This window comes from Corvus moneduloides, chromosome 2, assembly GCF_009650955.1.
Source record: "Corvus moneduloides isolate bCorMon1 chromosome 2, bCorMon1.pri, whole genome shotgun sequence".
NCBI classification, from domain to species: Eukaryota; Metazoa; Chordata; class Aves; order Passeriformes; family Corvidae; genus Corvus; species Corvus moneduloides.
Genome location: NC_045477.1, coordinates 52,185,302 through 52,209,669, shown reverse-complemented (window position 1 = coordinate 52,209,669; position 24,368 = coordinate 52,185,302). Strand labels below are relative to the sequence as shown.

The window sequence follows — 24,368 nt, the reverse complement described above, 5'->3', positions numbered from 1 at the left end:
TGGTGTTAGGTATGGCTTTTCCTACAGGACTGGCTACTGGTTCGCAGGATAACACATTTGCTCATTGCTGTGAACAAATAAATTATGACTCAGCCAGAAGTGCTAGAAACGACTGGGAAAAACATGCTACAAGTCATAAAAGTGCTCTGCCTATGGACATATGTACAATGTATGGCGTAGATGTCCCTGGTAGAGCTTGGAAATACTTAAAGAGTATGGATGCCCATAGACTCCATATGCCCATGGGCTCCCCAGGCAAGTGGTCACAGTACCAGGTTGACAGACATCAAGAAGTCCTTGGACAATGCTCTCACGCACATCGTGTGACTCTTGGGGACGGTCCCGTGCAGGGCCAGTAGATGGACATACCAAAACCCTTCAAATATCCTCACAGCACCCCTGACACACACAGAAGCCTATCCTGACCTTCACACGGGCATTGAACCTTTGGCTTGCAGCGCTCTTTACTACCACCAAACCCTCCGAACTCCTCGGCCCCCATCCGCGTCCCTCAGGCACGCACCCTCCCGCCTCCTCAGCGGCGCCGCGGCCGCTCCCGGTGCTGCCCCGCCCCTCGCGGTCTCCACGGCGACCTGCCCGCCCCTTCCGGCCGCGGCTCGGAAGCGGCCGGGCGGAAGCGGCCGGGGCGCCGCGGCGGGGGCGGATGCGCGGGCGGGCGGCGGGGCCGCTGTGCCGGGGGCTCCGCGGGAGAGGCCGCCAGGTACCGGCGCTCGGCGGGCACGGGGAGCCCCGCACCAGCCGGGGAGGGGGCGGCGGGCACGGGGCCGGGGCCGGGGCCGGGGCTGGGCCGGGCGGGACGGGGGGGCCCGGCCTGCGGCCTTGGCTTGGGCCGGCCCGGCCCTTCCCGGCCCTTCCCGGCCGGCCGCTGCCGTCGGTGGCTGCGCCGCTCGCTCTCTGCCCCGGCGGCTCCGCGGAGGCGGCCGCAGCAAATTATTTTCATTTCCTGATTGACAGCTTGCTGTGAGTCAGTATTAAACCAAACAATGCCACAAGACACCGCTAGTGGAGGTGTTGGCTATGGAATAACACCTTCTCAGAAGCAAAACAAAAGAGCTGATGGGGTGTGCTAAACGCTCTGCTTGTCATTAAACGTTTTAGCCTTGTGTGCATCTGAGGATGTGACATTTGGGATAGTCTAGGTAGACTGCTGCAGTAGAGAAAAGTATATATACACTTATAGGCTTTTTGCTTTACTATTGAGTAAAACCACTGTAAGGTGATTGTGAAAAGCAGTAGTAGTCATTGGACTGAACCTCTGCACTAGCAGCGAATGGAGCTCTTGTTCCTACTTTTGGAGGAAAGGAAACTATGCAAATGAGATTTAAGTACAATTAACCACTAAAAATGTTGTATTTAAATAAAATGCCCATTTAGTTTTTCAGTGGTATTTTTTTTCCTTGATTTTTTTTCTTTTCAGTACCCCAAGTCTGACCATCAAATATGATTCTTTGCCTGCTGCATGAAACTCCTTAAGTACTTCTTTTGCCATTTGGCCACATGGCTTCAACTACAATGGTAAGTTAAGATTCAGATGATATATTTTCAGATCTTTTTCCTCTAGTCTGCTAGCTGTCTGGCTGATGAGAAGGATGCCATTAATATTTGACATTTTCTTTAAAAAAAACCTAGTTTGCTTGGCACTGCTGAATTCTGATATTTCCTTCTTCAGGGGTGTCTTCTTTCATAGTTTGTGAATACTACTAAACACTTACTGGCCAGTGCAGCATAGGAATTGCCTTATCAAGCTAATGGTGTCTTTTCAGTCAGGAGTGTTGGCAGAAATTTGGGTGCATATAAATCCTGCTTCTACATAGTAGTCTTGTATTCACAGATGCTAGTGTTGCCATGGGTTTTTACCTAACGCTAAGCAGTCAGTGAATTGAATATCTGAAATCATGCTGTAACCCATTAGACATAAGCACTGTAGATGTTTCTACTAGATATATCCACTTATATAGAAAGCGTCAGTATTAGACATTTTCTTAAAAACACCTAGACATTTGAAAACCTAAATGTTCTGTCGTGGCAGGTTCTACCACACAATAGCACAGTAAGTAGGTGGGGGCATTTTCATGAACAGGTAAGAAATTTTGTTTTAGGTGCATTACATGAGTGGTTTTGTTGTATATTTCTTTGTTGTTCTTTTGTTGCTGTGTAGTATGGTTTTCTTCACTGCATCATATTCTAATATTATCTCTGTAATAACTGCTGCTATCTTGGATTGGACATGGCTCATGTGTCTTCAGTTCCTTGAGGCTTGAGTAGAGGTGTTTGCTTTAAGGAGCAGCTGATAGGGATGGTTTAAACTGAGGAAATAGGGCAAACACACATTTGGGCAGAGGTACCTATTACAAATGTTCCTAAGCTTTACTGAATATTAGAGCTTGTCATATGTACATTCCTAAGGACTTTGTCCACCTGCCACCGAAGTTAATGCATTGCTTCTCTGGACTTACCTGGACATGAATCAAGACTATGGCATTCTCCTACAACACTTTGGTTCTTAATATTGTCCTCTCTTTCCTCCCTGCCCCAAATCAGTTTCATTGTCTGGTTCATTTAGCAGCTGCACATTATTCCCACACAAAGGAAGTGTCAAAGCTTAAGTGAGTGCCAGAGAAGGAACATTAGGAGCCAAGGAAGACTTTCTTGGTTTTTTTTGACACTGTTGTCTAAAAACTTGTTTATTCTGGTTTGAAATACTTGTCAAATTTTAGTCCAAGAACTCATAATTCTGATATATGAAGCTGTTTGCTCTTTTTGACATAGAGGTATATCAACTGCAGGTGAACTGAAGTAACAGACATTCCAAGGGAGCTAAATTCATTAAAATAAATGGTATTGAGTATACTATGCTCTGGGATATTGAGAAGCTTTTGCAGGTTTTGCTGTGTTTCGTAGGGTTGGGCGGACTTTTAGCATGCCTTGGAGGAAGTCTGTAGTGGGAGCTGGTTTTGTTTCCTAGCCACCTAACAGTATGTTCATAAGGAACACTTGTCAAATTGTATTACATGCCAAAATAATGTTCTGAGCACAAGATCTTTGTTTCCATTTTGTGAAAAATAACTTGACCAATACTTGGGCACCAGTATCTAAAAGTTAAATGTTTTCTTCCTGGATGTCTGTTCAGGGATATTTTGGCCTGTTCTTTCTGTTAGTTAGTGACCAGCTTAACAAAGGAGGTCAGGTTTGCTACTTGTCATCACTAATTTGGTTAGATTTGCTACTGCTTTTATTAGGTGTAATTTCCATTCCTACTTTTAATTCTAATTGCCTTTCATTGTTCTAAGGCTTCATAGTTTAGCCAAGCCTTGCGATGCAGTTACATGAGTTTTTAGCTGCTAAGTTTAGTACGTGCCAAAGAATTTTTGAGCCCATCTTCTAATTATAAATTCCTATCAGGAGTAGTAGAGTTTTTGGGGTGCTTTTAATGTATGAGGATGTTTAAACTAGTCATGTAATTTCTAAAAATCCCTTTGTGATTCTTGCAGCAACAAGCTTTAGAACTGGCATTGGATCGTGCCGAGGTAAGAAGCAGCTAAATTACTTATTTGCACATAATATATGGCTCTCACAGTTATAAAAATACAACAGCTGTTTTTTATTTCTTTTGAAAAGCAGTGGAAAACCACGTTATATAAATATATACGAATGTAACCACCTGTATATGTAACACTGAATTTGCGAAATTCTCACTGAAATTGCTGTCATGTATTTTTCTCTTACTTACTGTACTGAGAACATCAAGTGCAATGGTGATAGACTGTGCAAGTGATAGACTTGAGCTTTCCCCTTTTAAACCGGTAAATCTGTGTGTTGTGAAATAAGCAGGGCTCTACAGAGACACCTGGCAGAAATATATGGTAAAATCCTGTTTGTGTTTTTAGGAGTAGCCCAGTGAAAATGAAGAGGCAAGTGCCTTCACATTCATGTTCTTTCATGCTGACATCTGGTATAACAGTTATCTTGAACCCTGTTATGGGAAAAACATGTTCCTGTGGGAGAACCTCTCTTCACATAAATTCTGAACTAAGCTGTTAATCAAAATACTTCAAACAATAGAGATTTGAAAAAACTTTGTTAGAATATAAATCACATTTACTGCAGGATGATATTTCTCTTGTTCTTTTTTAATTCAAATGTTTAATGTACGTGAATTGTATTTATAATGTAAAGCTCTATAGAGAAAAATAATGTAAATGCAAAAGACAAAGTGAGAACTTCCTGAAATTATCATGTTGAAGAGTACTTGATTTGTAAATGTTGTCAAGCCAGTATGCATAAACTTGGTTATACCTTAGCGTGTTAACCACACTAATTTCAGTAGTGGTAACTAAGTACGGTAGTGTTGTAGTGTTAGTTGCTATTGTAATTACAAGATGCGAGTGTAGAATCAAGACCTTGCATGGAACTGATGCAAAGCCATGAAATGCTGTGTTTGACAGCTAAGTAGAGCTGTGTTCTTATTGATGACTGTAACATAAACCAGATGGTCTTTAGTGCACTTTTGGAACAGTCATGTACCATAACTTTTAATTGCTTTCTGTATACATGGAACGCAGTCTGGTAGTGATCTCAAGTTGTGTGATAACTAGAATTAAATTCCTTTGTAATATATGCTGGTTTTTTGGTTTACTTTTCTCTTCTAGTATATCATTGAAAGTGCCCGTCAGAGACCTCCCAAAAGAAAATATTTATCCAGTGGAAGGTACTAAGAGTTTCAGTATTTAGTTTTTTAATAGCACTTCTTTGATTTAATTTTGGTTACATGTTGAGTTTTTTTAATTTCAGAAAATCTGTATTTCAAAAACTTTATGATTTATATATTGAAGAATGTGAAAAAGAGCCTGAGATAAAGGTAGGTGGAAATTGCTGAGAAGCTTTTCATTTCTGTCTAAACAGGCAAGTTGAGAAAATACTTTGGTTTTAATTTCTTTGTTAAAAGAAGTATAAACTCTTCTTACTGTAGTAGTTACCTAAAGATAAGACTACATAATATGAATAGTAAGGCCTAGACTGGCTTGAGTGACCTGTTCATTCTGCCTTAATCCTGCGTCATCAAAGGCACTTATGTTCAAGTTCCGGGTCCTTGTCAATGCCATGTGCATTGTTGTCATTATCACTGTTTCACAATCAGCTCCTTAGCATGACTGCCATGGGAAAAATGTGGATAATTTTTTAGACCCTGTAATTTTGTTGTAAATTCAGATTTATTTCTCCAGCTGCTGGTAAACTAAGAAGTTTTGTGAAAATTTTTCGTAATATTGGCAAAGAGGCTCAAGCAGGCTTATCAATGCTAAATATACGGTGTAAAAGGCACAAATTACTTTGCTAAACTCTGAATGCAAGTGGAACAAGAAGAACAAGCTGTGGAATCTGCTGTATTGCTGCTTTCAATGAAGTAAAAATGAATGAGAAGACAAATGAGCACTCAGGTTAACTCCTAATTAATGGTTGTACCCAGAGCTGGTATTCAGAGATGAAGTGTGGCCTCCAACCAGAAGTTGTAAAATTTTCTGAGGTTTAGAATTCATTGTCTTAAGTTGTAAGGGGATTTCAAATGTTTCAATTTGTAGGATGTATATGTGGTCTCTGAAACACACTAAGTGAATTATAAAAATCTGCTATATGTGCATCAAAAAAGTAGTTTTACAGTTAAATAAGGGAATAATGTCTGCAGCTGCTGGATGAGATTTCAGCAAATACAGACAAGAAAATGCAATTAAGAAAGCTTCCAAATGCTCCAGTTCATTATTTTAATCCTGGAGAGAAATATCTTCTCCTGTTAGGAATGTCTGAAAGTACTAAATATTTTGTTGTTGTTATCAAACAAGTTGTACTGGATTGATGATCTTCGTAGAAGTGGTACAAATAATGGTGCACGCTAGAGTTACAACATTGTAGCATAGGGGTTTTCTTATTAACTGTTGTCTGTGGACTTCCAGTTCTAGGGTTTGTAATTTAGAAGTGGGATTTTTTACAAAAATCTGTGTGTATAAGGATGTGTGATAATGTATAATATGTTCTCTCTGTTGAACACAGTACAATTAAATTTAACTGGGTTTGTTTTCATGTGTAATTTGTCATTAATCTAAATCATGTTCTAGCAATTGTTTTTATTTCTGCTAATTATTTCATAGTATTATGTTCATGAGCAATGTTTACTTTTAAAGCAGAAGCTGAGGCGAAATGTGAATTTACTTGAGAAGCTGGTTATGCAGGAGACGTTGTCATGTTTAGTGGTGAACCTCTATCCAGGAAACGAGGGTTATTCACTGATGCTCAGGGGAAAAAATGGTTCAGGTAATATTCTTCTCATGAATTTTTAAAAATACTCAGAATGCTATATAAATTGTTAGGATGTGTTGTTGCTTACATTTAACTGTTTCACTTCCAACATAGTTCTGGGGCTGGATGGGGGCAGGGAGAACAAACAACTGTACTTGAACTAAAAATTTACATAAAGCTCTAAGCTGTTTATCTACAGTGTAAATCTGTAGATAGGAGTCTTTTTGATAGCCTTCCATTCTCTTTATTTCCCCTTAGTTTCTGGAGCTGCATGTCCGAGTTTATCTCGCTTCAGGTTCCTTCTGTTGGATTGTTTCTTTCACTGCTTCCCATGTCTAGGTCTGTCTAAAGGCATTTGTGTTCCAGTTTGGTGACACGTTCATGCCATTTGTACTGTCGTGCAATAAGAGCATACGCTATGTCACTTGGAAGCAAAAACCAGCACAGTAAGAGCAAATTAAAGCTCTGGGAGCAGAAATGGATGTAGAAATTAATACTATGCAAAAAAATGGTCTGTGTGGGTAGGTTTCTGCCAACCTTGCTTTTTCCTGTGGCAAGTTTTAGGTTTCTCATTGGTAATGTTTGAACTTGAAACACAAAGGTAATGTGTTTTGTTTAAATTCAGATTCTGAGACCATTCGTCTGCCTTATGAGGAAGGAGAGCTGCTTGAATATTTGGATGCAGAGGAACTACCACCTATTTTGGTTGATCTTTTGGAAAAATCTCAGGTTTGAAAGCTTTGTTTTCAAAAAGAACTTATGTATGGTACCCAGATAGACCTTGATTTTTTTTTGAGTGCTTCACATAGGTGATTGTAAGCAGAAGACATAAAACACTTATGCATTTGAAACTGTAGTATTTAATGCCCCAAGTAAACTCTTTATCGATATATAGGGAAAAATATATATCTATATCTCCTGAAGAGAAGGAGATAAAAGAGAGATTGCTATGATTAGGGCTGTGGAACATCATCAACTCTGCTCTAGCAAAATTTCCTTTGTTCTTTATCATTATGGATAATTCCCATTTGGCATGGAAATTCCTTACAACTGCATTGCTGGTATATGAAAACACTGCATTTGAAGCTTGTATTTTTGGTATGTCTAGGTACACAGGAAAGACCATTGGTCTGAAAAACACAGTCAATAGTTTTATTCATAGTTTCACTGAATTTTATATGTTATGTAACAAACTTCTTTGTAGAGGCAAGGGCAGATTGGTAAATATTTGTTTATTCAAAAGTTGGTGTTTTTCTTTCAACCAGGTTAATATTTTCCATTGTGGATGTGTCATAGCAGAAATACGTGACTATAGGCAGTCTGGTAACGTGAAATCTCCAACGTACCAAAGCAAGCACATTCTTTTGCGACCTACAATGCAGGTAAAGAAGAGCCTTGAGTAATTTCTCAGTGTTACTGTACTGTAGTTCCTAGACTGGATATGCATTGTTACTGAACATATATTAAGAAATCCTGTTATTCAGCTGAAAGCTAATTACCATTATGTCTTTTTCCACAGACTTTAATTTGTGATGTGCATTCTATAACAAGTGACAACCACAAATGGACACAGGTAGGTTAGAGGTTATTTAAAAACTTTACAGTGATGTTATAAATACACAACAAAATAAAATTTATTAAAATTTTTTGTTTGCTTAGCATTTTTTTTCTGGTTTTCTAAGATAATATCCACATGCATAGGTATATAGGAACTTAACTAGTGTAAAAGTTGTCGTATTTTCATATTTATTAATAGCTGTGTATATTACAGGAGGACAAACTCTTACTTGAGAGCCAACTTATTTTGGCTACAGCAGAGCCTTTGTGTCTTGATCCTTCAATAGCAGTGACCTGTACTACAAACAGACTCCTGTACAACAAACAGAAGATGAACACTCGCCCCATGAAACGGTAGTTTTCAGTACGAAACACGTTTTCAAAGAAAAATATAAGTAATGCTTTATGTGAAAATTTAGCTGCTCCTATGTAATACCTGCTTAAATAAGAACGTGTCAGAAACAGTAAGAAATTATATCATATTTTTAAGTGCTTAATATTGTATTATATTTCAGTTACTAGTAGATGCTTTAGTATGCTAATTTTTGTATCAAAGGAAAGTGTGTATATTTATTTTCTTAACATGATCTGTTATATTTGCAGTTTGGATTTGGGGTTTTTTTTGCATAGATTTTGTGTAAGCAAAGCCAGATGGCAGCTCAGTAATGTAAAATACATAAATATTTTGTTGCATATTGGTTTCTAATTTGTTAAAAGTTATGTATAAGTTTAATCCTGAATGAACAAATGAAAGGAATTATTTGTCTATTTGATGTTGGGGCCAAAAAGAAGTGTAAGCATATAAAAATCATGGAAAAATTTAAAATAGTGTGGTATGTACTATGTACAAAATGTTGAAATTGTTTCAGTTTTGTGTATGGTTGGGCCCTTTTTTATTTCCACAGAAGCCTGAAACATTTGTTCATCATGTTTGTTCTGCCACAAGAGTTGCATTCAGTCTGTAAAAAGGAAAGATATTAATGGTCTGTCACAATTACTGAAATACTTAAAACTGGATTTGCATTGAAATACTGTGCTAGTGCCAAACCAGTGATAATTTCTAAAAAAATTTAAGTAATGAAATTGATCAAACTATCCTTGAAATTAAGACTTGGTGGTCAACAAATACTCCATTAAAATAATAGGAAAAGTGCTTAAATGAATGTACAGAATGGCATTACTGTACCTATGAGTTTGTCATGAAACAAAGACTACAGGGTAGTTACTGTCTTTATAACTTTATAGTTACATAAGTATTACAGAGATCTTTTGCTGCAATGGAAATCTATGACAATACACAAATATTTTAAGCTTGGCAACTTCTTATTTACTCATTTTGATTATGTACTTAAATTACGCATTTTAAAAATAACCCCATTCTTAGTGCTGAAACAGATGAACAGAATACAAGTATGTTTTATGAATATAATCAAGTTTTGAGGTTGTGCAGTGTGATCCAGAAAAGCTATTTCAAACTGGTATTTAAAAACTGTCTAGTCTCAATGTACGCAGCAGTGCACTGCGTATTTCTGTGTTTGTACACAAGACAGTGGAGAATTTAATGTTTATGGTTTCACAACATTAAGTGTCATTTCACCATAGGTACTTCAAAAGGTACTCAAGGTCCTCTCTGAACAGACAGCAAGAAGTAGCTCACTATTCAACTCCACCTCAGCTCAGACTACTTGACTACTTACAGAAAAGGAAGGAGAGGAAAGCAGCCCAGCAGTATGACCTCAAAATTTCAAAAGCTGGAAATGTACGTGTTCTGAAAAGTAATGTAATACACTTCTAACTATTTAATTAAAGTATTTAATATATTAATCCTGCTTTTTCATCTTCCAGTGCGTGGATATGTGGAAACAGAACCCTTGCTACTTGACTGCTCCTTCTGAAGTAGATGTAAGACCACCAATTATGTATAATTAGCAATTATTAGAAATTGTATTATATGAATAAGTATCTAAGAAGTAACCAGTATCAAAGAATGACTTTTAAAAAAGGGGAGTGACTTTAACATTTACAATTACTTTTCTGTACCATAAGGTATAAACACAAGTTATGCCATACTGTAATGTATTGCAATTGTAACAGAATAGTTTGGATGAAGTAATCAGTGCAAACAAATTGTTAGTATTGTTCTTCCATGGGCTCAATGAGCACATGTCTATTTGAAGTTGTCTGAGAGCACAAAACCCAGAAAAACAAATGAGGTCTGTAGGTTATTTAAAAATTAGTCACTTTTCATCCTGGTAGAAATTCCTCTCTTTTGCTGTATTATACTATGGGACATTAATCTTTTGAAAAGTTTTAAATTTTATACAGAGAATTCTGGTTGAGAGTTCTTTTGTTCACTCTGTGTGCATTTTTCTCCCAGGCACATTCGCATTCTTAGTTGCTAGCACTGCTAAAACACATACTACTAGTGTACAGAAGGGACTGACAGAATATCCTGAGTTGGAAGGGACCTAAAAGGGTCATCAAGTCCAACTCGTAGTCCTGCAGGACAGGACAACCCCAAAATCATACCATGTGTTTTATGCAAACACTTCTTGCACTCAGGCTTGATGCTGTGCCCTGCTTGATGCTGGGGGGTTGGGGGGCCTGTTCCAGTGCCAGCCACCCTCTGGTTGAAGAACCTTGTCCTAATATCCAGCCTAAACCTCCCCTGACACAGCTGCAGGCCATTCCCTCAGTTCCTGTCACTGGTCACCACAGAGAAGAGATCAGTGCCCGCCCCTCCTCTTCCCCTCAGGAGGAAGGTGTAACTGCAGTGAGGTCTACCCTCAGTCTCCTCCAGGCTGAGCAGACCAAGTGATTTCCTCATATGGCTTCCCCTCCACAACCTTCACTATCCTTGTGGCCCTCCTTAGAGCACTCTCTAGTAACTTTATATCTTTCTTACATTGTGGCACCCAAAACTGCCCTCAGCACTCGAGGTGAGGCCACCCCAGTGCAGAGCAGAGCGGGACAATCCCCTCCCTTGCCCAGCTGGCAGTGCTGTGCCTGATGCCCCCCAGAACATGGCTCCAGGCTCCCATGCTCCTGGCTGCCAGGGCACTGCTGACTCAGATTTGACTTGCCACTAACCAGGACCCCCAGGTCCCTTCCCACAAGTCTTCTCTAGTATACTGAGATTCTGAGATTTTTTTAAAAGACTGTAGACTAGACAAGACTGTAGCTTTGGACATAGGGCTGGCAAGAATGCGAATTACACATGAAATGACAGTGTAAGTTTTACAAACAAACCTCTCTTTTCACTTCAACTGTGTTGTACCTGACATAATCAGAGGCTTTAGGAATTACTGTTACTGTGAAGTTACGTAACCATTCCACATTGCAGGCAATGATTTCAATCTGTAGTCTGAAACCATGTTTCACTCTTTTGTTAAGTTTAACGTAGCAAATATGGTGTAACGCTAAAAATGTAAAGTTCTGAAGGTTCTTCAGTTAAGTTTCTCTGAATTCATAACATAGGGAATTCTTTCTTTTCTGATCTCTCTATTTTCTTTAAGGTGGAAAAATATGCCAAAGTGGAAAAGTCTATCAAGTCTGATGACTCACAACCAACTGTCTGGCCAGCACACGTGAGTAGTTTAGACCTTTGGCCAAACTTCACTGTCTCTAGTTAAAATGCCTCTTAATTCAACAAAATCAATGTAATGTGGAATAATCTTCCCTCCCCCAATTTAATTAATCTTCCATGTGTTACAGAGACATGGGAAGATTACCAGAGATACTTGTAATTTTATACAGTAAGCAAGCATGTAATCAGTCTGATTTCCTCGAATTTTCCAGAAATACAAGGATTAGCAGCTTGTACGAAAGAAAGGATAATAATTTACATGGAGCAGTACTTTGCACAACAAATTGCTTTCTTTACTCAGACACTCAAAGGCTGATGAAAAAGAGCTTTATTGAAATCAAAATGTTAAATTTTGGAAGTGATTAATATTAAATGCCTCTTACAAAAAACTCTTTCTGCAATGTTTAAGTTGAATCTTAAGATTTTTGGCACAAACTATGTGATTTGATCAGAAGTAGTAATTTAATATAATCAGACATAAATAATTGATTAATTTTTATAATTTCAGAGGCAAGATCCTATCTTTATTAACAGCATGTATCATGATATCTTTGTAGTTGCATATTGGAAAAAAGTAATACTTTCCCATATAACTTAATGTTCAGCTCCAGTATTTTACTCTGAACGTTTTTCGCATTTTCATAATTCATATAAAACTGTTTCTATATATGTTTACCCAGTCTGCCTTTCCATGTCTAACATGATTGTTTGGGGTTTGCAATATCTTTGTATTTTTAAGAGAATCTTTGTATTTTTAAGAGACAATAAACTCTTTTTCCTCTCACCCTGTTAATATAACTTCTGGAATCAGTTTCATTTTAGATAATGCACCCCTTCCTAGAGAGTGTGACTTATGTTCAGAGTTACTTATACAATGTTTCTTACTCAATATTGTATATAGAGCTGCTCTGTTTTACTCACTGTTTCAGCTAACGCTTGTTCAAGACTTACTAGTTCATTCTGTCTTTTTAGGAAATGAAGGATGATTATGTGTTTGAATGTGAAGTTGGTAATCAGCTTCAAAAAACAAAACTGACCATTTTTCAGTCTCTTGGCAATCCCTTGTACTATGGTAAAATTCAGACACTCAAAGGTGATGAGGAAAATGACAACCTATTAACTCCATCACAGTAAGTTACATGTTCTTTTTTAAACAATGCTGCGATCCAATAGGTGAAGGAAAACAAACATTACTTATCATTTTCAGTCATAAAAATACTCTAGAGCTAGATGTCTGATTTAAGATTTTTTAACACGAAAAAACTCAAACCAAAACAAAATGTGTACAAGCAACCATCATATTTCAAATGTGCTTTCTTGTTAAATTGGTGCATTCTTTTACATTAAAGATACATAGAGGGGAAAATAAGACTACCAGCAAATCCAATCATGCAGATTGTGGAGACACCATAAGAGATTATTGCTGCACTCTTTTTTGGTGATACTCAGAATTTTAATTGTTCTCAAAATTTGCTTGATGCTATGAAAGCATAAGGCTTGACTATATTCTGTTTACTCTTAGATCCAGTTAAACTAAATAAATGAAGAAAAACATGAGCTTCTAAGAAGCTTCATAATTTTGAATTGTTTGGAATATGCTGGGTTTGGCTGTGATTCTACAAAGATTCTCTGTTCTTGGCTCTTTTTGTTGTATGTACCAGATTATTTGTGTAGAGGAACCTGTGCAGCAGAGTAGAGCCCATAAATTTCAGTAAGGCAAGGAGCAGTGAGACTGAGCAAACTTTTTAGTTCTGCTAATGAAAGTTACTTTTATCATCTAGTATGTAATCATTCTCTTATTTTTATGAAAATCTTAAAAGTATTAAGAATATTTTATCCCTAGACTTGAGCTATTTACTTATTATTTGTTTCCATACTGTTGTGGTTTAACCCCAGCTGGCAACTAAGCACATGCAAGCACTCACTCCCTCCTCCCCCAGCCTCCATGGTGGGATGGGGGAAGGAATAGCAAGGGTAAAAGTGAGGAACCGTGTGGGTTGAGATTAAATACAGTTTAGTAGGTAAAGGAAAACCCACACATGCAAGCAAAACAAAACAAGGAATTCATTCACCACTTCCCATGGGCAGATAGGTGTTTTCCTGTCTCCAGGAGGGCAGGGCCCCATCACACCTGATGGTTACTTGGAAAGACAGATGCTTTCTCTCTAAATGCTCCCCCCACCCCTCTCTTCCTTCTTGCCCTGGCTTTATATGCTGAGCATGATGCTGTGTGGTATGGAATATCCCCTCCTTTAGTCATTTGGGGTCAGCTGTCCTTGCAGCATCACTTCCCAACTTCTTGTACACCCCAGCCCTTTTGCTCATAAGAGACAGAAAAGGCCTGTGTAGGTACTGCTTAGGAATTGCTAAAACACCTATGTATTACTAACACTGGTTTCAGCACAAATCCAAAACAGCCCTGTATCAGCTACTATGGAGAAAATCGACTCTATCCCAGCCAAAACCAGCACACATACTTAGTACTGATGTTCCCTGAACAGCAGTGCTAGCTTAGAGTTCTGTAATAAGGCTGAAAATTAAATTAGTTGAGAGGTTTTAGATGCCTGGAGGGTTTTGGAAATAACTGGTAAGACACTGACAATTAAAGTTCATCAAAACTTGGATAACTCCTCATTAGCAAACTGCCATATGAAATGAAAGGAGAAGTAAGCATTTTTGTTGTTCAATAAAATAAAAGGGTTTTTTAATAGCTTTTTCTTTTTGGAGCTGGAGAAAGAGAAAGTTCTGTGAAGTTAAAAAGCATAGTAATAAGTTTGCGAGCCATAACTGTTACACAAAAGAGAGATACTTATTTAGGAGGTCTGGAAGATCACAGGTATTGCAATTGGCATAAGTAAAATCAAACAATGCAAACTGAACGTTTCTTAAAATATTATGCCTAAGGCTGTTTTTGACATCCCCTCAGGACACTTGTATTTCAGTCTGAGTGTACTGGTATGTTGTTAATTTATACATAACTCTTCCTTTGTACTTTTTACACTAATAATTCTGTAGTAGTTACTCACTCCCATTTTTTTAATATATAAAATCCAAAATTTCTATATTCTGCCTTTTGCTTTGTAGGTGATTTACTATTAAAGGAGATCATATTAGATCATATGTGTATATATTATATATATAGATAGGAAGTCAAGTGTGTGTTTCAAGTACTGAATAATACCCAGTCCATTGAATGGATACGTTATTGTTTGTATTTTGAGCAGGTATGAAAAAAACACAGCACTGTCATTTGTTTGAAGCCTTGTGATAATAAAAATATGTTCTTTTAGTCCAAGTCATGACTGAAAATGTACTTTACATTTTAGGTTCCTTATTGGTTCGAAGACTGATGCTGAAAGGTAAATTAATATAGTTTGTGCATCTATTTGGATTGATGACAAATAATAAGCTTTGTTCCTTTTTGGCAGTTATGGCTGCCAGTGTTATGGTTTGTGGAAACAGATGCAGAACAAATGAGGAAAAATAAGAGGAACTAATCATCATAACAAGAAGTAGGATAGTGTGTAGTTTCTGTATTTACCAAGCAAGGAAGAATAGAGGACATCAAATACGTGAGTACAGCTTGTCATGCTACCTGAACTCTGAGAGCATTGCCATTTGGTATGGTAAATTAACAGTGATGGAAATGGTTCATTTGAACTTGTCATTTGAAGTGTAATCTAGGATTTAAGATTTATATGTCTTAGTTTTGTTCACTGTGCATGTCTTGATTCAGCCTTCCTAGGGAAGCAAGTAATAAAACAGTTTTTCAGCATATTTTAGTTGTAGAATGAGTAGGAGTAGCAATTCAGGGATATCTGAGGCAGCAAAATAAGTGGTTTTTAAGTGTTTTTCAGCATGCATCACCCTAGATTGCCTGTGCATATGAGCACAGAACCATTAAAAAGCAACCTCTGTCAGAGCCAGTTGTGTTTTTGTGCCCCCATAGGATACCTCCATCTGATGTACATGCCATAGCTCTTACCCCCTGCACCCCTTATGTGCCTGGCAAATGAGTCTTCTATTTGATCAAAAACCAGTAATAATGTTCTTTTTTTAAATAGGTAATTTTGATTAAGAAACTCTTTGCTTATATTCTCTCCTGCCTCCTTTGTGCTGATACTTTTGCTGCTTGTTCTGTAAGCTGAACTGGGGGGGGATTGGTTGGCTGAAAAGTAAAACAATGTTACAAGAGCCTAGTTTTAACTGGGATTGATTTCCTGGTCATGTTTATCACTGGGTTGCACAAGTCCTTTTGTCAGAATCAGGGTTTCAGGGACAAGGACAACTAGAAACAGTAGAGGGAGGCAGGATGACCTTTTCAAGTACATGGCATTTTATTACCCTGATTCCACTGTAATTTTGAGTCAGTCTAAAATCTAATTGCTAAAAAAGGTACACTCCCCCCTTTCCTCTGTTGTGTGTGTTGGGACCTTTGCTTATGTCTGCAGTAGGCAGGTAACAGCACATGACAGAAGCAGGGCTATATCAAAATAAAGTGTATTTCATCACATTTAGGTGTGAGGTAATGGAAATATTCCAGCAGGTTTTCACTGAGGTCTAGTCTGCCAGAGTGTAAGTGACCACAGCACTTCAGCTTGATATTTCAAGGTCACTTTGTATATTCTGCTCATCTTTGTGAAACAGTATTCCCTCAACTTGTTTCAGATTAGTAGAGACGTATGATTCATTTTGATAGAACAGTATTTTAAACTTGTTTGCCTGATGCTTTATCAAATGTTTGTCATAATGTTCACAGAGGAGTGATTGTTCAGCCCTTGCATTTAGACTCCTCACCTGACATAGAGCTCAAGCTAAAGGAGGGTCAGCTGTTCCACAGGCAGAAGAGACTTCTGTGAAAAGATTCTGGACCTCTGTAATAAAGGGGGAATGGGATCCCCGTTGACTGACATCCCAAAGATCTGCAGTTGCTTTTGGGAATGGAACTGTTCTGTCTATTGTTTCCCATATTCTTCCAATAGAGTGCTTCTCACACTGTACTTTGCATTAGAAATAAAAGAGATTAAAAGTTAAAATGGAATAAACCTAAGAGCCCAGGAATATAATGTAGAAAGATACAAAGAGGTATAAATACGTTTTTTATATGTGAATCTCTATGTTATGTAGAGATATGCTCACATAATATATAAAATATATGACTATAACATTCACAATTATGTGTTTAATCTATACTTATCTACTTTAGAAGTTCAAAGTTGTTAATCTTTTTATGTCCTCATTGTTTGTTTCAGGGTGGTGAACCAGTACCAGGAGTTAGTGCAAAATGAAGCTAAATGTACTGTGAAAATGTTTCATAATTCAAGTGGATCAGTCAGTCATCTTTCTCCAGGGAAGGAAATGGAAGTGAGTTTATCAAGTTACGCATTTCTTTTATTTGTCCTTAATTATTGAATTAGTAGAATAATTTTTGCTATCCACATTTAACAGTAAAATAACCTAAAAATGTCATCCTGAATGAATTTTTAAATGTGTTATGGTCATGATCATTCAATGTGAGTATATTGGAAAAGTTAGTGGAAAGCATTTATGTTTCCAATGTTCAAATGTTGTCTTTTAGCTGTTTTGAGGGGTGGGGGGTTTGCTGTGTATCATGTAGTTAGCTCCAAAGTTTTGTTTTAGCATTTTCCCCTGTTCAGATGAAACTTTCATAGAGCAGTATAGTAAAATGCAGCTGTGTGTCTTGTTTTGCAGGTCAGTAAACACAGAAGCAGATGGAGTAGCTGAACTTCTTTTACCTTTTAGAAATTCAAATTATTTTCTCTTCAATTTGAGGAGGAAAACTTTTAAAAAAAAAAAAACCAAAAAAAAAACAAAGGCAAAAAAACCTTCAAACAAAAATGGCAAAAAAATAAACCCAAACAGACAAAAAAAACCACCAAAAAAACCTCCAAAACACAAGCCCCAACAACTTTAAAGTGTGTATGTTTACATGCACACGCATTTCTACATTTCCAGTATAAATTCTTGCATTCCCTAATTTTCCTGCCTGTTGGCATTGCCTTGTGTTTTACTTGCTGCTTCTGGCCTTTTTTGGTCAGAGTCAGTGCTTTAGCAGTGAGCTGTATGTTATGCTCCACCTAGTAAATGAGATTTGTATCCACTGGGGTATTTCCTAAATACCCTAAATACCTTCCTATGAATTGAATTTCCCCTAAATATCTATTTATGAACTCCCAACAATGTGTCTCTGAAAGAGGTAGTTCCTGGTGTCAGCCAGACCAGCAGTGTTCCAAGGCCAGCAGTTGCAGAAAGGGATATGAACGTTTCTCTGTATGACTGCACACGTACAGGCATGTACATGCACGTGTGTGTATATACATTAAAATCATACAGTGATTGGGGTGGAAGGGTACTTGTGGAAGTCAACTTGCCTGCCTTTCCAAGCCTCCACCAAAAGCTGGACCAGAGTTACTCAGGTTACTGTATTTAATCATCATTGGAATGGGGCGTTGGTCTTTATTTTCAAAATCAAGAAAGCAAGAAGCAGATTTTAATAGAAGAAGAGAAAGGTAGTCCTCAGAATTTTCCTCAAAAGATTCGTTTTTATAAGCAAGCAATTAGAAAATTAGAGGGACTGTCTCTTAATACTGAGAATGAGTGGAAGCTAAGCTCACCAAAATGGGTGATTCTGCACAATGCTCTGATTTCTTAGCTCATGCACATCTGATTGAGACTCCAGTAATGAAATATTCTGTTCACTATACTGCCAGCCTCATTTCCTAGTTTCAGCAGTTTGTGAACTGTATGTTTGTGTAGACATTATTTTCATTTATGGATACCTGCTTTATAGGTAAAAACACATAGACTGTAACTGTGAATGTGTTTCACTGCTGAGTCTTTTGACAGTGTCAGCTATTGGAATAATGGATTTAGGGTCTGTTGTGAATGACTGAGAACTACAGACTCGAGTAGCTGAAGTAGATTTATGTTCAGACAACCTAATAATTAGGTTATAAGAACAAACAAAAAGGCTGCATCTTCTCTCTAAAAATATGAAGTTCTTGTCCCACTGAAGCCAGTGGGGAAATGTGTCTTGATTTTTCTGCATTCAGGATTTTCCTGAACTTATTTCAAATCCTGCTCCCAGAATGAAGAATTCTGATCCTGTTCTTTAAGTCTGTCTTGGTTGAAAATGGCAGGTATATATGAATGAATGAATGAAATTATGTAATTTTTCAATTAAAACCTAAATGTTCTGTTACTTCAAGTGTATTTGTCACTTTTGCATTTGTGAAAATTACTAAAAGAATTTCAGAATTATGGAGTAAATGAAACTCTTTAATTATTTTACTTACTTCTTTGCTCAGTTTAAATTTTTACCAGCATTTTCATGCTGCTTCTTGATGGTAAACACGTTATCTAAAGAGAGTTCATCTGAAATGTCTGAAAGGAATTTTGTCGTAGTTCTAAGAAGCCTTAATACAAATCAGTCAAATTGTCTTTTCTGCTAGCTATGTGGAAGCTCTTATCATTGCTCTGGTAGTGTTAATTTCTCTTTCCTCCCAGCAGCCAGAAAGTGTATCAGGCTCTGTTCAGTCTTCAGTACTGGGGAAAGGTGTAAAACACCGACCTCCTCCTATCAAATTACCTTCAAGTTCAGGAAGTAGCTCTTCAGGTAATTATTTTTTGACTCAAGTGTCTCATTTTAACATGTTCTGCCTGTTGTAAAATGACAGGATATCCCTTTAGTAAAGATCTAATAAAAAAATACCAGCATCTTATCTGTGAGAAGAGCATGGTTTTTTGTGTTTTGTTTTTGTTTTTTTTTTAAATTTCTGATTATATTGTTCACAAAATTTTATCCTAATATTCAAGTTAACATGTACTCACAGAATAGTAATGTATTTTAATTATGCTTTTTCAGGTAATATTTTTAGTTCACAACAGTCAAGTGGCCATCTAAAATCCCCAACTCCACCTCCTCCTTCTAAGCCTCCTGGTCTTTCTCGGAAACAATCTATGGATCTTAATCAAGTTAGCATGCTCTCTCCAGCTGCCATGTCTCCTGCGAGCTCTTCACAAAGTGAGTCACGACCTAAATTCTCCATTAAGTCTTAGGCTTTTGCATAAATGCTTCCTGAGATAAACTTCTTAACCTGTGGAATGATGAAATTTAAGTGTACAGTGTACCCTAAATTGTATAAGTTGTGCAGCTTTAGGCAGGTCTCTTGTTCACTGTATGTATTTTATGTTTATTGTAACTGTGTTCGTTTTCTGTATATATATGTATGCACCCTCTGTGTATACGTTTTAATACATTTTATGCAATTAGCATGATCTCCTCATATATGAAAAGGCTGGTAGATGATGTGATGAGATAAAATTCCAAAGTGTAGATTTTTTTTTCCTCCAGTGTAAAAACAGTATGTTAGATCAATTTGCCTTTACGTAATTTAAGCATCTGGTTTTTTAAATGTTATAGGAGCTGGTGCAGTTGTGTATCTATGTATGTATATAATCTGATCAGTCCCAAGGTGATGATACAATAAACAATAAGATGATTTTTTAAAAACACTCCTACACTGTTTTACAAATCATTGCTGATTGCAAGTGTGGTGGTGATGCTGCTGATGATAGCACCATATTCTCAGGTGTTAAAATGCAAATTTCAATCAGAAGTGACATCCTAGTTAAAGTATTTTCATTAACACTGACAGAATCATTGTAATCATAGCTGTAGATCATAAACATTTTCTAAAACATGTATGCGTCTTGAGCCATTTCGTGAACAGATCTGTACAAAGAGGAAAACCATAGCTGCAGCTTCTCAGTTTTTTTATGAATAATTGTATACTGCACATTCCAGTATCCTGCATGGTATTATAATATGCTTTTTGCATTAAATAATTTAAAATCTGGGTAGCTCAAAAGGTGTAACTTCTCTGCCTTCTTGTTTTGCACAAGATAAAAAAGGAAACTTATGAAAGTTTTCTTCCAAAATACTGAGTCTGGTTTTATGTTAGTATTATGAATTGTGTAAATCTGCTGCACACAGTTGTTACTTTAAGGCTCTGGTCACCATTCATATTTATTTCCTTTCTTTCTGCAGGACACGAAAGCTAAAAAAAAAAAAAAAGAAAACCAAAAAAAAACAGCTCAAGCTTTTTAGGGGTTTTGTTTTGTTTTTCGATTGATAGACTTTGCCTACTGCATCCACAACAAATACAGCTGTATGTGCTACATTTAAGCAGAGGGAATTACACAGTAGATTTTAAAGATGCAGTATTATCCTCTGATTCTTAAATATTAATTAATTGCTTTTTATTTGGTCAATATTTGGCAAATGGCAGTTTGACTGTCTGATGAAATTTAGATCAGCCCCAGGATTGTTGAAATAGTACATGTTCCTGCTGACTCTCTTGTTTTCCATATCTTTTCAACACCATGCTATTGTGCAGGCAGTACATGGATACTATTTGTTTAACAGTTTAGGACAAACATTAATTAGGTTAAAATGGTCACTAAGAAATTATTTTAAGTATTCCTGAATGGAATTACGACTTAATGTACAATAAATTATGGCAGCCTTAAAGGAAAATAGAAATTGCTGTATGCCACAAGGAATGAAGCATGGCAAATGGGTTTTCTTTGTGATATACTGCATCCTTAACAATGAGTGTGTGCTGCAACACTTGTGTCGTGTAGAAATTAACACTTGCAGTCTAAAAAACAGAAGAAATTGTCAGTGCTAAGTAAGATTCCATTAACCTTATTATACAAAAAGGATTGGCCTTTTATAACAAACTAGCACTTTTTATTTTTCTCAATGAGCAGGGTCTGGAACTCCTAAACCATCTACTCCTACTCCAACCAACACCCCTTCATCGACCCCACACCCTCCTGATGCTCAGAGCTCAACTCCTATTACCCCTTCTGCCACCCCTACTCCCCAAGATTCAGGCTTCACCCCTCAGCCCACTTTGTTAACCCCGTTTGCTCAGCAGCAAATGTCTCTGAGCCAGGCACTGCCTGTAATGACCATTCCTCTTTCCACCATGGTAACATCCATTACTACAGGAACAACCTCCACCCAGGTCATGGCAAACCCTGCAGGACTTAACTTCATCAATGTAGTGGGCTCTGTGTGGTAAGTCTTTTGTTATGATGGTTTCTAAATTTACCATGGGGGTTGGTTGGCTGGTGGGGACGGGGTGTGGTCCAGGACTGTCCACCATCCATTAGGGTAAATATTTTTCAGGATGTGCAATACAAAACAGATCATTCACCATCTAATTACAAAGTGAAGAGCCACTAGAAACTATTTGCATTTCTCAAATAGAAGTCACCTACTATTAGAATACTGAAAAGATCTATTAAGAAAGGCCTTCATTGCTTTCATCTTTTTGGAGTCATATAGGTTCATTTCTTCAGGCTTTATCTCAATTTAAGTGATTTCTGAAGTTTTGCTCTATAAGTTTGAGAACATCTTTTTATTAACCAGAGAGGAGGTAGAATATCATATGGAGACCAATCTAAATGAAAAATGGGAACAGATTTGTTTCTATCAACTTAGAAAAGCATTGAGGTTAAACAGTCTTTGATCCTTAAAACTCATTCTGTGGTTTGAAGAAAATGATAAATGCTGTCAAGAATAGATTGTACGGTATAACATGAACTGCTTTTTAGACTAAGGAAAATTCTACGATTACAATGGTCAGTGTAAGACACGTAGTGTGCTTCAATGCAGGTATCAGACATTTATGCAGCTAAGGTGTTCAGCAGTTGGTCACTGTTGATAAGTTAGAGATATTTTTAATAGGGGAAAAAGAGAATGCAAACCTGTTCCTTTTATGATAGTACAACCATTTTGAAAACCTTTTAGTATTTCTAGAATAAAAGGACCACTTGTGGTTTATCTTCCTCAGTTGATAGCAGAGAAGAAAAAAAACTGTATATGCCAATAATATGGAATGTATTTGTTATGCTCTGGGCAAAACAATTTTTTTTAAGCTGCAGTGCTGCTTTATCCATAATTGCATAATTTACACCAAGCAACTGTTTTACTTGCCATAAGACAGAGGGCAAAAATTTAGTTATTCAGGTTTACTTGTGCCACTTGGGTTTGATGTGTTGTCTTTCCTCTTCTACAGTGGAGCACAGTCACTGATGAGTGGTTCAAACTCTATGTTGGGGTGCAACACTGGTGCCATAGCCCCTGCAGGTATAAATCTGAGTGGCATTTTACCCCCAGGAGGTCTGGTACCAAGTGCGCTGCCCGCTGCAATGCAGTCTGCCTCTCAAGCAGGTCAGTGTGACTGAGTGGAAAAGCTGCCCTTCAGACAGGGACAGTGTAAAAACATTTTGTGAGAAAAATGGACTGAAGCGGCCATTATGTGAAGAGGGTTGTGTATTTGATAGCTGGAGCTCAGGAACAACAAACTTGCTTTTGCATTTGAGGTGTAGGCTGTGTTGGAGATTGTTTGAAGATGGTTTTTGGTGAGCTAGGCTGGGGATACATAGTCAAAACCTGGATTGTTTGGTGTGCTCAGTAAGAACTTTGAAAGAAACTTCAAATTCAAATGCAATCTTTGAATTGCATTTGCCAAAAAAATGGAATTGAATTTTTTGCCAAAAAAAAAAAAAAGGCATGACTGAACTCTAGGAAGAGGCTTCACTTTTTGAATGTATGGGGCATTTTATTCTGGTACTGCTTTATTCTTGTACTACAGTTAAGTAGTTCCTCATTGCCTTCAAATGCAACTATATAAATCTTAAAAGCACAATTTAAAATATCAGTTTATTTTTTCTGAACATATAATAAAGAAAAAAATCTAATGTATGATTATAGAAAGAAAAGAGTAAAAGACTTCAAGATATCTGTCCCTTTTGCTAAGATAGTCAAACCTGTCTAAGCCATACTGAACCAATGTTTATCTAAACTGTCTTTAAATACCTTCACTAAAGAAGATTCCAATCTTTCTCAGTAGCTCTTTGGAGTAGTTCATTATCCATGCAAAATGTTTCCTTCTAATTACAGTGCATCTCCTGAATTGCAATTTTTTTTTCTCCTATACCTTTCAGACGTGAAAAATAGTTGTTCACTCTTTCTCTTTACCTTCTAAGTTTCAAACATGCTGTCATGTCCCACATTTGTCTTCTCTTTCTGATAGGTTGTATTTTTCAAACCTTTCATACTCCTGTCACTCTTTTCTAGACTGTCCAATTTGCTTACATCCTTCTTAAAATGTGATAACCAAAACTGGACACAAGCCTGAGCTTGGCTGATTTACCACTGTGGAGCACAGCAGAATAAATGCATCTCATCTCTTTCACAACATTCCTGTTAACATTTCCCCAAATGAGGTCTGCCTATTTTTTATCTGTATTTTTTGCAACAGCATTACCTTAACGTAAGAATGGCTTTACTGGTTTAGGCCAAAAATCCATCCAGTCTATATTCTGTCTCTGACAGTTGCCATTAGAGGATACTGAGGAGAGAGTATAAGACGAGGCAAAAGTGTGAAGTGAAACATCCCTTGTCTACAACTGTACCTCTTCTGGCAATCTACAGCTTTGAGACTTTCTCAGCTGAAGAATATCCACATGGATCTTTGTGCTTAAAATCCTGTGCTAGATTTCTAGTCTGTGGATTTATCTAACTGGTTTTTGAATCCATTAAATTTTTGGAATCTCTAAGGCATCTTGTGACAGTGAATTTTATAAATGTAAACTGTGTGAAGAGGTTCTTTTCTTTTGTGTGCTCTGTAGTTTGTGATATGGATGATTTGGGTATGTTTGTGACTTACTGTAACTTCTCATGTCCTTCCTTGCTGTATAGACACAAAGCTAGTTACAATTTTGTACTTGGTCATTTGTCTTTTTTTAATTCAATGTTAGTGAGTTTTGGACCATTTCTTCAATTCACAAAGATCACTTTTAGTCTAGTTCTGTCCTT

The 24,368-nt window shown here is 37.3% G+C and overlaps 1 protein-coding gene across 12 annotated transcripts in view; it reads left to right on the top strand.

Moving 5' to 3' along the window:
- The first annotated feature begins 643 nt into the window (after positions 1 to 643).
- SUPT20H (SPT20 homolog, SAGA complex component) overlaps positions 644 to 24,368 on the top strand; it is a 30,039-nt gene continuing 6,314 nt past the window's right edge. For 4 of the 12 annotated variants that reach the window (XM_032099618.1, XM_032099617.1, XM_032099614.1 and 1 more), the window contains exons 1-20: positions 656 to 721; positions 1,439 to 1,536; positions 3,513 to 3,548; positions 4,671 to 4,729; positions 4,813 to 4,879; positions 6,195 to 6,324; positions 6,935 to 7,038; positions 7,575 to 7,691; positions 7,829 to 7,882; positions 8,081 to 8,220; positions 9,469 to 9,625; positions 9,712 to 9,768; positions 11,382 to 11,453; positions 12,425 to 12,582; positions 14,779 to 14,811; positions 16,705 to 16,816; positions 18,980 to 19,088; positions 19,338 to 19,496; positions 21,248 to 21,560; positions 22,564 to 22,718. In XM_032099618.1, the coding sequence (XP_031955509.1) occupies positions 1,519 to 1,536; positions 3,513 to 3,548; positions 4,671 to 4,729; positions 4,813 to 4,879; positions 6,195 to 6,324; positions 6,935 to 7,038; positions 7,575 to 7,691; positions 7,829 to 7,882; positions 8,081 to 8,220; positions 9,469 to 9,625; positions 9,712 to 9,768; positions 11,382 to 11,453; positions 12,425 to 12,582; positions 14,779 to 14,811; positions 16,705 to 16,816; positions 18,980 to 19,088; positions 19,338 to 19,496; positions 21,248 to 21,560; positions 22,564 to 22,718 (2,050 nt within the window). In that variant the 5' untranslated portion in view covers positions 656 to 721; positions 1,439 to 1,518. Of the gene's footprint in view, positions 722 to 1,438; positions 1,537 to 3,512; positions 3,549 to 4,670; positions 4,730 to 4,812; positions 4,880 to 6,194; positions 6,325 to 6,934; positions 7,039 to 7,574; positions 7,692 to 7,828; positions 7,883 to 8,080; positions 8,221 to 9,468; positions 9,626 to 9,711; positions 9,769 to 11,381; positions 11,454 to 12,424; positions 12,583 to 14,778; positions 14,812 to 16,704; positions 16,817 to 18,979; positions 19,089 to 19,337; positions 19,497 to 21,247; positions 21,561 to 22,563; positions 22,719 to 23,627; positions 23,777 to 24,368 lie in introns of all 12 variants that reach the window. The other 8 variants (XM_032099621.1, XM_032099619.1, XR_004238246.1 and 5 more) reach the window with 7 other exon arrangements.